The sequence below is a fragment of the Arctopsyche grandis genome, chromosome 3 (assembly GCF_051622035.1).
Source record: "Arctopsyche grandis isolate Sample6627 chromosome 3, ASM5162203v2, whole genome shotgun sequence".
Lineage (NCBI taxonomy): Eukaryota > Metazoa > Arthropoda > Insecta > Trichoptera > Hydropsychidae > Arctopsyche > Arctopsyche grandis.
The window spans coordinates 31,189,414-31,205,165 of NC_135357.1; the positions used below are offsets into that span (position 1 = coordinate 31,189,414).

Below are 15,752 nucleotides of genomic sequence, written 5' to 3' on the forward strand. Positions count from 1 at the left end.
GTAGTTTCAATAACTTACAAAAGGCCAAATTGGGTTTTCCATAATTTGTAGTTTTTGCGCGCTCAGGTATAATATATAGAAAACGTTATAGTAAGTTGTTATGACTAGTCTTCGGCGGTGGAGCGTTCTTTTTCCAGGAAAAAGGGCGTTTTGGGGCTATTTTCCAGAAAACAGGGCAAACTACATAGCTAGAGAGCAATAAAAAAGGTTTACCATAAAAATGAACAATGGTAAGCAGGGTCGCGCCGGCCTATGGTTATTACTTCGTTTCCGAAAATTACAATAGTTCAACCAGCTTCTCCTGTTTTAAGCTAAAACAGATGTGTAAAAATAACTTTGAAAGATGGAAATATTTCATAGTTCATTACGTTTTCGAACACAAATTCATCTCAGCAGTATTATCACAAAAAAATATGTTTAATCGCTATAAATCTGAGGTTACATATATCTTTCGCATGGCAACAATTATTATATCGTTGACTGTAGCCAGACTTACATATGTTGAACGGAAACTCAAAATGTATATACAAAAAATTTTAGAATAATCCTTTTATAAAACTGGCGTTCATCAAAAATGACTCTGATATATGTATGTATAATATATAATGTTAAGCACCGTTGGAGTTGAAGTCGCCTCACGTAAAGTAATTCGTAAGGTACTTACCTGTGATGGCAGCCACTCACCTTTCAACGATCTATTCTCTTAAAAAAACTGCAAAACTTTGCAGAACAACTCTACAAATTACACACTTGAAGCTTTTCCCCCGAAAAGTTTGAATTTCATCGACAAACGCTCGACAGTTGAGGTTCGTAAAGGAAATTGCCATTTTTTCCAAATATATATAATGCAAAATCAATACTTATGTCGATTCACTGTATTTTTTATCACCCTCGTATATATGTATGTTAAAAAAGCCATTAAATTTTACTCGACAGTGTGGTGGATAAAAGTTGTTTCAAAGTTTATCGCCAGGAATTTTACGTCGATCTATATTGCATATATAATGTATGCATTGTTAGTTTCGCAACAATGAGGTATTTGTTTTGGCCGAAATGCGGAAATTTGAAACACGGTGGTAAAATTTATTGGATATTTTTTCATATATCAAAAATGTTTGTGTACATATTTTTAAGTAAAAGTCACGTTTATTACATGGTAATGTCAATTGAGCTTAAGAAACATTTTAATTGTATTTCGCGGTAGAAATTTTATACTGTCTGCACAAAATAATTTGCATAGTCTTTTAATTTAAATTTGTAATGACGGGAATGAAAACGAGCTGTGGAATAAATTCAAACGTGACCAAAATTTTGACTTTTTTATTTAAAAACCCGTATTATGTTATTTAATCGTGTTTTCAATAGAATAGCTTTTCATATTCGACTGGTTTGATGTGCTCGGCGTCACCTAGGTAAAGTTAGGTTAGGTTAACCTTTGAGCGTTTTCAATAATGCCAATTAAATTTCATGATATAAATATATGATATAATACCACTTACTTTTTACAAGCTTCGTATTTGTTTCACTGACAATATTTGTAAGCTGACTTTAAACCAGTTCCACTCTTCCGATCGCTTTTACATTTTTCCGACATACGAAGTACGAAGCTTTAATTAAAATAAACAAATTTATCATCATTAAAAAAATAAGAATAGACTGTCAGATCGACGTGATGACGGCCGACATCAGATATGGCTGCTCACTGTTCTTGTTAAGCTTCACAGGTTACATAATTGAACAGTTGTAAAAGTCATTTATGCACCATTTATAAGAATTGTAAATAGGTTTTTGAGCTCTTTTTCCTATTATGCTGTATATTAACATTATAATAATATAATATTATGATAACTAACAAAATTAAATTAAAATTGAAAAATAGAAAATGATCAGTAGATCATTAGCTATTAAAATAGATATAAGATGTATTTAGAACATAATTTCTTAATAATAAAATCATTTAAAAATCAAATAACTAATTTACGTGAATTTTTCACATGTAATTATGTATTTTCTAAAGACTGTCATTTTGTAGAACTTTTAATGTTTTATGTTAGCTGTAAGCGTTTTTAATCGATTGTGATACAAAGTTTTAATTTTGTTAACTGTAATATTTAATTCCAATCAGTTTAAAAGTACAGAGTTTATTTAGTAATTAAACACAATAAATGAGAATTATTATTCAAATTTACTCGTAGTTGGAATTCTGCTAATTGGAATCGACGATAATCCAATTTTCACTGTTTAAATGTTTTCAGTGACTCTGAAATTTTACAAAATAAAATTTTAAAATTCCCAACATTTAATCAAACTTTCTTTGATTGCAAACGCAGTTGGTATATTGGATATTAATTTGTGTATACGTTTGAAACGATGTAATTAAGTTGGACTTGCATAAATTTACATATGTATTCCCTATTGTGTGGGCCAAGCAGGCCAAACACAAATTTGGACACAAACGAGCAACTATATCGATCAGAAAATTCAATCGCTCGTCCCAATTAGGGATACATTTGAGCATCGCAGTTCTAAATTCGGCTCAAATGTCTATATCGCGTGCCAGTTTCATATTTGAAGTTTCACGCGAGATCGACGGCCGCAATCGAATACAATCGCTTGATTAGCCAAGCGAACTAATTGCACGACCAAGAATATGTTCATACACTCATCACATTTGTAGTATATTCATTATATTGAAATCTAGCCACAAAGCTAGCCGCGAATCCCTGAAATTAATTCGAGAAAATTGTCTTGGCTGGTGGCTCGACTAAAGTGCTTTTTAATGGTGTCGAAGGATTTCCCTTATCCGGAAAATGGGAACTTGAAATTGAACATGCTGCGAAGGTACATACAAATCGCGAGAAAAATTCTAAAACGTTCGATTTATTATATATGTACATATGTACGCAATCTTATCAATGATATTTGAACTTACATAGCTATGTATAGATACTATTACTATAATATTAGATTCAAATCAAGTTTCTATTGTCTTATATATATATTTTACATAGATATATGCCAGCAGTATGGCTTAATGTTTAGCACCAAATGATCAGTGGGTTCGATCCGCCATACTGCTGATTAGATTTGGGGGTATTTGTGACTCCAAATCGATTGTTTCTTATCAGAGTTTGGCAATTTTATCTGATCATTGTTGAAACGGTTCCTCAAAATCGGCAATAAATCACCTTTCCTGTTGTCACAAATCTTCTGTATTTATTGTGTGTATAATTTGTAAAAATTATGTATAAATCTAAAATCCATAGATGTCTCAATGGATTAATTCTGTAATTAATTAATTAATTACTTGTTATTTCGTGTTCTTCAGCTTCTGGAAATACAGTGATTTATGTAATTATAAAATGCTGCATTGTTTGTAATTAATTGTCCAGGAAGCGCATTGGGGCTTCCTGTCAAGCCTTCCTGGTATATATTTATGTAAAAATAAAATAAATATAATATATACCAGGATGGCCTAACAAGTGTACCCCAATGCGCCTTCTTTGATAATTAATTACAAACAATGTAGCATTTTTATAACATAAATCAGATATGTGTGAAACGAGGAACCATTTCAACAATGAAATCAGATAAATCGGCAAACTCTGATAAGAAACGATCGACTCAGAGTCGAAAATATTCAAGTCTGATCAGCAGTATTAAAGATTAGCACGGGATCGAACCCGGTAGCCTCTCGGTGTTAAACATAAACGCAACCACCGAGCCATACTGCAGGCATATGTATACAAAGATCAAAGATAAATATATTTTATTTTATTTTTAAGTTTAAATTTGGACCATTGTGGCATTACATGAGTCTCTAATGCGCCACAATGGTCGAAAAAATATAGAGATATAAGAAAAATAAAAAATATATACAAAGACAAAAAATAAATTAATGCATAATCATTTAAAACTATAGCGTTATAATAATAGCAAATGTAGTAAAAGTATCAAATAATAAAATACAAAGTAGGGAACACCTATAGCCAGCACCAATATATAAGAACCAGCTGCAAATATTTACAAAACATCCTTGCGTGGCCCAAATGGAAGAGAGATGATCAAAATTCCACTCATAAATTACATTCAATTATGAAAATAATGATGAGCGCAGACTACCAGATAATGATATTAAAATAATCCCTGATAATCTTCGCTCAATGAGTTGACTAATATCACATTCAGACTCAGGAGCAGGAGGTACAATCATCAAATGATGATGTCTACCACGCATATATAATAATTATTAAGGACATAAAATCTCAACTGTTCTAAAAACGATGGGCATGATGTATTTGCACGTATATAGAAGCTGGAGAACAAAATAAATTAATGAGAAGTTTCTCCGAAGTTCAAGGGAAGTATACCCAAAAGGAAAGGAGTAGAGTTGAGAGATGGGTAATATCCACACTCTTTCCTATATAGGAAACGCAAATTTTCTCAATCATTATAATCGTATTGTACAATCGTATTATGCTAAGGTGGTTTTATATAGTATTTAATAATAAATATGAACAGCTATTGATTAGGTATGTAAGTCTATATCATCCATATGTGAGATAATAATCCATATATTGCAGATTGTATCATTCGGAATTGCCACTGCATTATATTTACATTGGTGGGATATTTCATTATATATATGTACATATGCGTAAATAATATTGGTTTTTATTGCAGTTTTCTGTTCCGTATCGTTTATGGTTTAATTTACAGTTTCAATTTGTGATGCAGTTTTATAAATTATAGAGTTATATACTCGGTTACATATTTTATTGCATTCAAATATGTAGTAAAAATGCCAACTCGACACATCAATTGTGTGAATATATTTAATCAAATTTTATTAATACGTACATACATAGTTTTGCGTAATGGAACTACATATATTTTATACATTTATACATATATATAAATTTGGTGAGCATCCGTCATCCGGAAGTGGCAGATTACTCTTGTTCGATTTTTCCTCCACTATATTTTTCGGCCCCTTAAACACGTGTGCTCTTCACGGGAAAATTCAAGTATTGTCCTTGTATCAATGTGATGAAAATAAAAAAACAACCATTAAATTTAATAAACTGGAAGTGGGATTTTTTCCTCTTTGAATAGTTGAAGTTGTTGTGACCACAAGATTTTTTCCACACCCCTGAACGTATCAAACTAAAAATTTATATTTGTACTCTTTATGTACTAACTTAGAATTTAAAAGGTTTTCGTTAGAATTCGTAAACCGGAAGTAGTAATTTTTTTTAAAGCAATATTTCATTATTTTATTTTGACCTTTTAAATTATTGTTGTCTTCTTTATATTTAGTGTGTATAATATTTATAGTGATTTTAAGTTATAAAAAAAAATTGAACAAAATCCGAAAACCGGAAGTAGAACTTTACGCTCAATTTGTATCGAAAATACTCTCATAGCCGGTATATGTGAACTTGTATGTATGTTTCGTTATTAAATTGTGTTGTTTATCCTTCTTATATTCCTCATATACATACTAGATAAAGTCGTGGGTTGGTCACATCTGATTTTTTTTTAAATATGGCAACCCTCTCATTTTTTTTTACTTATACTTATAGAATATTACTAAAAATTTTGTTGGTTATATAACAAGCTATATTTTTAAGGAAATTAAATTGCATTTATCAACTAAACCAAACTTATTAAATTAATAAAGAAAATACTAAATTTGTATTCAAATACAAAATAAAATTTTCAAACGAAAACAAATGATTGTTTTTTCACTTCGTTACGAAAATTTTCACATCGCAACGGAAATTTTCACCTAACAATATACGAGTCGGTAACTTATCGGTTTTCACGAGTATTTCAAATGAATCCAATCTGCAAACTATCAAAAGACATCAACGCAAACAGCATCATTAACATAAGTCTGTTTTTTATTACAGCTCCAGCTTATGATGTTGTGAAACACCCATCATCTAATATGAAGAAACTACACACCATCCTGAGAGGAGTCATCCTACTGGGTATCCTCCTACTACAAACTGCATCCACTGCAGCGGAAAAATGTGCAGAAAACGTTGCAGAAGATTGCAACCCGAAGAAAATCGATAAGAGACAGACCACCAAGAGCTCATACCTCTTTTCGCAATACTTCGAAGAGCCGAAAGTCTTCAACGAAACCGTATTCGAATCAAACGCCACGTCATACCCAGGCTACAACAGCGATCTAACCTACCAGAGCGACCTGGTCACCATCGAGCCCAACTCCAGTGATGATATGGGCGAGTGCGTAGGGGATGAGGTGTATTGCAATATGACCAAAGAGGAATATATAGCCCTGTTAGACGATTATATATTCCCCCAGCCGTACGAATGGGTGTTGATCGCTTCTCACTCTTTGGTTTTTCTGATCGGTCTCATCGGAAACGCTCTAGTTTGTGTCGCCGTGTATAGGAATCATTCTATGAGGACCGTCACTAATTACTTCATCGTCAACCTGGCCGTAGCTGACTTCATGGTGATCTTGTTCTGTCTGCCTCCTACTGTGCTGTGGGATGTTACCGAGACGTGGTTCTTCGGAAATGCTATGTGCAGGATCGTCCTCTACTTCCAAGTAAGTCTTTGGTGTGGTTTTGTATATGTAGATAAATCGTTATTGATTTGACCTAAAATTGGGTCTCGACTAAGGATTTTATGCCAGCTAAAACCGAAACTGAAAAACCGGCTTTTCTACCATTTAATAAAAAAACGAAAATTTCTATGAATGAACGAAAAAAATAAGCATATCTAGACGTTTTTAGGGAACGATCGTATATTACTTTGAACAATAAAAAAAGGGACAGCACGTAGCGGTTGATTTAAGATTTAGTTCAGAATCTTAGGTTGGAATAAGTTCAGAATTAGTTTGGAATTAGTTCAGAATTAGTCTGAATTAGTTCGGAATTGAGATCGGGCGAAGACTAGGTCATAAACCAATAGAATATTATTGAAAGTAGTTTTAATAACTTAAGCAATGCCACGGTAAAGGGATATTTTGCTAAGGACGCAAAGACTTGAGGGGCGATTCAAACGATTCTTTAAGTAAATAAAGTAAAGATAAGTAAAACTTTCTTACGGCGAAAGATATAACATATACGAGAGTGTTCCAACATACGGCCTCCGAACTCATTTAATCCGACATCGGATTTACCGTGAATCCAGCCCGTGGCCTTTTAATTTAAAATGCCCTTTACTTTGAATCCGGCCCGTGGCCAGATAATTAACTTAGAAATTAGATAGATAGTCAGATAATTAGCTAGAAATTCAACATAAATATATTATTAATGCAATTCATAAAAAAATATGAATTTGTTATAAAGAATAATTTCGATTACATTATTATAGGTTGAAATTTGTTTATTTATTTTATTATTTTATCGGGTTGTGGCTCGCCGGTCTTTGAACAATTGTCGATCCAACCGACCAGTTGAAACTGTTTGAGACCCCTGAGTAAACAATAATTTATAAGAGTTTCGTTCAAAGCTTATATGTACATATTTAAAAAGGAATAACTCATATTTGCGCAGGTTATTTTTATTCAAGTGTTGATTTATGTCAAAAAGAAAAGAAGTCGAAATCCAAAGATAAGTGATCTCAACAAATATCTATTATGTATTTATATGTATATTATTAAATAAACTAGTGAATAGCCCGATGAAATATCATCGCATGGGTATAACATTATTATATACCCGTATAAAACTAAAAAAAAATCCGGAACCGGAACCGTTATTTTCGTAGACTCTCATAGATAGTTTTCAATTCTTTATTTGTAATAATTTTCAATTCTTAAAGTTAACGTTAACAAAATATAATATTTTCCGATTATACACAAACGGTCATTGACCTCGTAACGTTGAATATTATTGTTACACATAACAAATTACGTGCATATACATATAATGTGTATTTACAACACGTATTCTGGGCGAGGATATGGCGTGCAACGCGAGCTCATGAGAACAATGCGTTTGGATTGGAGGGTCCGAGGTTCGATTCCCAGTGCCCGCGGTGAATGAAATCAATTTTTTTCTCGAATATCGTCAAAATATAAATAATTTAAATTTTAATTATAATTATAATTTAATTGAAAATAAATACATAAAAAATGCTTCAAAACCTCGCTAAATGAAACAATTAATGTTTAAAAAAAAAAGGCGAAATGAAAAATTGGATTTGGCGAGATGTCCGAGACCATTAGCTCAATTTAGACCCATATTCAGGCTATATGGGGTGATCGGTTCGAGTCGCGACAAAGTCGTCTCGTCGAAAAATGAATTAATCGATTTTTATCGATTCGTTCATTATGTTCGGCGAGAGTTAGGACACACACACACCCACACACACACAGATTACCGTCTTTATATATATGATATCTATTATTACGGTTTTTATAAGCAATTATTTCTTTGCATAATGTATTAAATTAACAATGTTTTTTGCAATATAAAATTTAAAAATTTCCGAAGCCGGCTAAAACCGGTTGACCTGCTTTTGATTTGTATAAAAGCTGAAGACCGGCTTTTTTTGGAACCTCTAGAGGTAATAACTAGTTATTGGCTTACAAAAATCATCTTTGGCTTAAAGGAATATTTGATCGGTATTAGGAGTTTGCTTAAATATTTACTTATGATGTATATACTATATATTTTATTTTAGATGCTTTGTAAATTATGTACACAATACATCTTAGTTCTGTTCGAATAGCCATTGATCAAGTGATCATTGTTCATTTCACATATAATTTTTGTGCTAGAATTTATATTATTATCTTATTTAATGTTAGTACATACATATGTACATACGTACAATATAATATATACATATATACTTATGTATGTATATCATTCAGTTTCATTAAACGTTAATAAACCCTAAGTCTCTGGAGAGTTCCAATATCATCTCTTATATGTATGTATGACGTATTGATAATATTGAAGGTATTATTTGCCTATGATGTGTGCTCTTAAATAGATTGAATTAGTTTTATAGACTGTACATACATATGTATGTATGTATGTGCTTGAGTTCAGTTATTGCGAGACTCAAAGGGCCTATAACTCTTCCTCGTAATATCGGTAATATATGTACATATTTTATTTTTCGTTTCAATCGGCATATATACGAATATATGTATGTGTATGTATGTAGTTAGTGTTAATTATGTTTGTTATTAATAAATTCAATACATATTTTTGAAACACTTTTAACAAAAAATCGTTTATTTTATCGAGGTAAGCCAGTTATCAATAGAATTTTTGTTATTAATCCACAAGAATAGTCGAAATATGATTTTGAAGTGGAATTTTATTTAATTGTCATATAAAGATAATATTATCCCTATTAATTCAATTCAGATTCATGTTAATACTATTAAACACTAGTACGAGCTTTTTGCTTGCAATTTTACCGATTTAAAGTTCACCACACTTCCAATTAACCCTTTTAAACAAAAAAACACTATCCCAATAAACATGTTTCAAAAGAAAATACTCAATATAAAATAGTATTAACAGTGTGAAAAAATCCCAAGTGAAAATATGTACTTTTGACTTTTGATTTGAACTGGACGTCTTCTTAGAGAGATTTGAAAGCTAAAAATTACTAAAAATGAAAGATAAAAAACCCAACTATAGATTCCAATATTCATTTTGAACAGAAAATTGACATATTTTGAGACATCGAACGAACAACACCAAGATATAGAAAAATCGCGTGATTTAAAAAACAAATATATCTCCGAATCTCGAGCTTATCAACATTTTTATTACCAGATTCGTGTTCATTGGGCATACATGTAACTATAAGAAAAGTCATATCTCGTCTTTGAATCAAAAAAAGTCGTCATTTGTCGAACAGTGTAAGCTGAACAATTCGAGTAAATCCAATTCGGCTTACATTTTTATTTTTTCTTTCAACGTTTTTTATCTAATCTGTATATGTACATGTGTACATAAATGTGCAGACACAATTTTATACAAGATTTTGCATTGAGCTTCACATATAAATATGTACATGTATGTATGTGTGTACACATGTATATCGTATTAAGAGTGACTTATAAGCTTTCTTTGCGTTATTTTTCCGCAAGGCGAATATTGGAATTCTTCGTGTCAAATATGTACATTGTATATATGTATGTATAGTGTGTGTGCATTATATATTACAAACACACATCACACATTTCCAATACGCACATAAATAATTCAGTGGCCGCTCGCGAGCGTAAGAATTCCGTCAAATTTAAATTTATATTAAATATATCGTAGACGTGCCGAAAGAGACCTGCACACTCTCAGTTGAAACTCTCTTCTATCGAGAGAGGTACATACTTATATAGAGTTTATAGTAATTCGGTGGCTGAAAACTGAGCGATCGACACACATAAGAATGTACATATGTAGATATTTAGCCGTCGATTTACGAGCTCTTAACACCCTGTTGCGGAATGCGGAAAATTTCGTACTGCACTAAGCGGTACATTTTCGCGATCATTTGGCGGAAAACGCTTCGGTGAAAATTTCACCTACGCGCATAAATTTCCAGTGACGCGGTCTGTTCAATACTATACGTGTGTAAATAAATACATACCTATATGTATATTTATATCTAAATGATATTTGTGTTTGTAGAATCCACTTCGTGCGAAACATTGCAATTGTGTTCGGAATATTGTAAATGAAAATGGAAAATTTTGGTTTTTCCGCTAGTAAAGCGTGTTTCTGGTATTGTCGATTATTTGAAATCCGCAGTTTTGCCGTGGATTGTGAAAAATGTGTGTGTGTGTGTGTATTTTGGGGATTTTTTGGACACCGTTAGTCCTATCAAACTGAAACTTAGTATCGGTGACTGAAATTCTAATCGATATTAGGTAAATTTTTTTAAAACCTCCCCTTTTACATATGTAGGTATCCTCTTTTTTTGAGTTTTTTAATTCAACTATCTCCCTAACCGCCAACTGAATCGGACTGAATTTTTTTTATATGTAATAGAAATCATAAATTTTATAACTGAATATTTTTTGGATATTTTAATCTGAACCGGAAGTAGTACTTTTACTCTAGAGAATTGAGGTATTTTATATTTTATTTTATTGAACTTAAATTTCATATCTAGAAGTGTAAGCTTAATACCCATTTATGTATAAAATTTAGCAAGCATCCGTCAATCGGAAGTAGCAGTTTACTCTTGTTCGATTGTTCTTCCACTATTTTTTTCGACCCCTTTAACATGTGTGCTCTTCACGAAAAAAATCAAGTGTTTATTTATTTTATTTATTTATTTTTACATACATACTTTTACATACATATGTATATACAAATATACCAGGAAGGCTAAACAGGTATACCCCAAATGCGCCTTCCTGGTCCACATAATTATTACATAGATACATGTAAATCTAAACAATATCTGACATCTATCGTCAGATATTACAAATATCGTATTAATACGATAAATAACGATGAATAACTTTCATGCAACAATACGAATTTTATATTCGATAAACAGCCACGGAGACATCTATGGTGAGCAATATGGCGAAACCTAAAATATAACAATAACTAAAGGTTTGCAACAGAAAATTGGGAAGGAAACGCCAATTTTACAGGAATCGTTTCAATGAAAATCAGAAAAATTGGAAAATTCTGATAAGAAACGATCGACCTTGACAAATCAAGGTCTGGCCAATAGCGGGAATCGAACTCGTAACATCAAGTACGAGATAATTCAACATTTACCACTAGACCACGCTACTGGTTATTCTTGTTATTCTTGTATCAATGTGATGAAATGATGAAAATAAAAAAAAATCACTAAATTTTATAAACCGGAAGTGGGATTTCTTCCTTTAAGAAAGGTCAATGTTGTGAACGTATCAGGCTGACTTTTTTTTACTTACTAGTCCATATGTAGTATCTTCACTTTGGTTATTATTTCCCGATAAAAACAGCTACAAAGTCAAAGTTTCACAGTCTAAATATTTATTTTAAGGATATACATATGTATATGTACATAGGATAAGAAATGATAAAATTTAAATCCAATTAGTTTTTGTTGTAAACAAAAATTTATAGTCAATTTCATTAAGTAAAATAAAAATATTCATATTGGTGGTCGAAGAATAATTCGATGAATACTTCGCGATGGATTTTTATCGCGGGGACAACTCACATACTGATATCATGCAAATATTTTTTAACCACAATATTGATCTTTAATTTTTATGACGACTGTAATTTTTGAATTGTATATTGAAACCTTTATTCAAAACTTTGGAGCAATGATTTTTAAATCATACATATGTACTTATGTAGTTACTCTTTTTTAAATAAATTTATTATTTATATAATAAATTATATTATATATTTTGTTCGAAAAACTTTATTGCCGTATCGAGTAATTAAAAAATAGTCGCATGAAATCTGCGATGAAATGTCTTGGAATCAAAATATTGAATGATAATTCATATATTCATGTATATGTAGATAAATATTAAATTTACTTTGAATGTTAAAATCTCAAGGCTGATATCTACTTTACCAAATATCAATACTTCATAAACAGGTACCTAAAGATGAAGTAATTTTTTATAAAACTTCATATTAAAGTTTTTGATAAACAAGTGTATGTATGTATGTATACTGTTATATTTATTAAAAACATTAAACATGATAAACATATTTTTCATTGATTGTGCGACTTTTAATTTATATGTATGTACACATATATCGTTGATAATATAAATTGAATCCATTACAGAAATAACGTCAGGTTCTTGCAAATTTACACTTGTGTTTTAGCGAATGCTTCCTGATAAATGATATTACTTTGAAATTCCGTGTAATGCCGTCGATATCGTTCAGAAATTCATAACGGTTTCGTTCATTAAACGTAATTGAATCTTCCAAGTACTTCAATTTCGTAATTGTGAGCTATTTAATTGAGTACTCATGATGTATATTTTGCTTTGCAATCACAACCATATGATTTTATTCAATAATCAGCCACATCATTCAATTTGTCATCATATCGATATAAGTATCAAAATTTATTTCCGTAAAATAAATATCTTTATTGATTCTTTAAATCTTTCAAACTGCATATTTTTGTTTAGACGACGGCCAGTCGTATTTTTTTATGTTAAAAGTATTTATTACCTATGTATACATATTTACGTTTATTTTATCGCAATATATTGCTCGCTTACAAAATCTGGTAAACAGTTTCATTTCCGGAATGTAAATATTTTTTCATAAATGCATTTATATAATAGGTTACGTGCTAAATTTAAATTAAATTGAATAAAGGAAATTGAACCGATGCAATATTCATTCACATAATCGGTACGTAAATTATAACATTATTAGATTGAACGTCAAAATAATGTTTGTTTTTGTAAATATGTAGTTTTGTTTGATGTTTGAGCTATTCTATTATATGAAGTGCAAATTATCCGTTTATTTTTCAGCCAGATGATTGATTTTTATTTACTCATCGGAACAAAGCGTAGCTTATTTTAATCTAAAGTGCATCTGGGCATCGCTGCACTCTAGTGGCATTTTTCTATTTATGTAGTTATATGTATATACATATGTATGTATAGGATGCATTTCGATTGATAGACGGCTCGTATCAGACGTCAAATCTCGGATGATTGATCGGCTCGCGTCAACCACGCGATGCGTGAAATCCTCAATCGGGAAAATACTTTTTTTTTTTGCACTATCGGAAAAACAGGAAAATCCCACAGTTCAGTGTGCGTCCTTTTTTGTAAATAGTTTATTTAGGTATTCACGTGTTATAAGGTACATATTATAGAACTAATTTGTCGAAAACCGCGTGACTACGTGCCGGTTTAATAACGCTTCAGTGACTTGCATTGAATTTCCCCCGTGGAACTTCGGCATAGTGCAAACTTTGCGCAAAGTCCACACTTTCGGACATCAAAGAGCGTTACGTCAACACATTCAGGAACAGACGCTCGAGCGTAAGCCGAACTACGAACAAATCTGGCGATTTTCGGACTTTTTCCGATACTTTGAACTTTTCCTTTCGTTTTGTATATATGTATGTACATATGTATGTACATGTGTATAGTTGACGCGCGTTCCCCGAGATTTGTGTTGGAAAGGTGAAGATTTATGTTCCGTTTAGTTTCATTATATAGATTTTTGGCAATGCTTAACTCGGAAAATTGAATGCGAAGCTTTGCGTGTGACAAAATCTAAATGATTGAATATCGGAAAACTTTGTTTTTCATGTGTGTTAGATGAATTGAAATGGTTGGATATTAGACATAGTCTTAAATTAAGCACTTTAAAGTTTGTTTACATATATATAAGCTAGATAAGAATCTATTACCCAAATATTTTAATAATCATATAGTTCGGAATACAGACTACATAATTTTAAAACTTCTCATATAAAGACAATTAAATATATTATCCCTATTAATTCAATTCAGATTCCTGTAAATATTAGTACGAGCTATTAGCTCACAATTTTACCGATTTAAAATTCAGCACACTTCCAATTAACCCTTTTAAACGAAAACAAAAAATAGTGTGGCCAGAAAATTATCCCAATAAATATATTTCAATAGAAAATACTCAATATAAAATAGTATTAGCAGTGGGAAAAAATCCCAAGTGAAAATACGTACTTTTGAATTTTGATTTGAACTGGACGACTACTTAGAGAGATTTGAAAGCTGAAAAGTACTACAAATGAAAGATAAAATACCTAACTATAGATTCCAATATTCATTTTGAACAGAAAATTGACATATTTTGAGACATCGACCGAACAACACCAAGATATAGAAAAATCGCGCGATTTAAAAAACACATATTTCTCTGAATCTCGAGCCAATCACCATTTTTTATTACCAGATTCGTGTTTACAGGGCATAGATCTATGTATAAGAAAAGTCATATCTCGTCTCTGAACCAAAAAAAAATCGTCATTTGCCGAACAGTGTAATTTGTATCGTGTAAATTGAATGAAATTGCTGTAGAGTTGAACTGGTTTCTGAACAAGATGGCGTTACATTTCGTACAAGGTATCAAACAACTCGATGTTGTTTGTTCATTTCCATACATGGTGAGGTTAAATTTGCTTTCACATCATGCGATTCATCTCCTTTCGATTGCTTTATATGCAAGTACATATTATTTCCACATATCAAATTCAGATTCAACAAATATTTTCAATATTCACTCATAAAATATGTGTTTTCTTCAAGAAGCATCCTTTATATGCAACGCAGACAAGTTGTACATACATATGTATGTACATACACACATATGTATGTATGTACATATATTCTTTGCTTTGAACTTGCATTCATATTTGACGAGCACTCGAATAGCTTTCGGTCGCGATTTTCAGATTTCATTCTTGCATCGGGAAATCTTCAGTGGGCCGAACAATGCTATAAGAGTGCAATTTTAATGTAACGGTGGGTATAAAATTGCGTGCTTTTTTTTTCTTTTTCGCTCTCGAAATTGGATTGAAAATTTTATTTTTACTTGATATTATGTACACAGGTATGAAACAACGTTCAATTTTATTTGAAAGAGGTTAACGAATCGGAATGTGCGTATTATGTAATATATAATACGTGGATACCGAACGCAATTACGTGCTCATGTTTGACGCAATTAATTAAATTGAAAACACAATCTCTCGCGGCGAGATTAACTCAATAAGTCATGCGTGGAAGAAGATGGGGACGCCAT

At 31.4% G+C, this 15,752-nt stretch overlaps 1 protein-coding gene across 1 annotated transcript in view; it reads left to right on the plus strand.

Annotated features, from left to right (window-relative positions):
• Positions 1 to 5,953: 5,953 nt before the first annotated feature.
• The window catches only part of LOC143909195 (orexin/Hypocretin receptor type 1-like), a 153,065-nt gene continuing 143,266 nt past the window's right edge, over positions 5,954 to 15,752 (plus strand). Inside the window, exon 1 of the mRNA XM_077427098.1 lies at positions 5,954 to 6,586. Coding sequence (XP_077283224.1) covers positions 5,954 to 6,586 — 633 coding nt within the window. The remainder of the gene's footprint in view (positions 6,587 to 15,752) is intronic.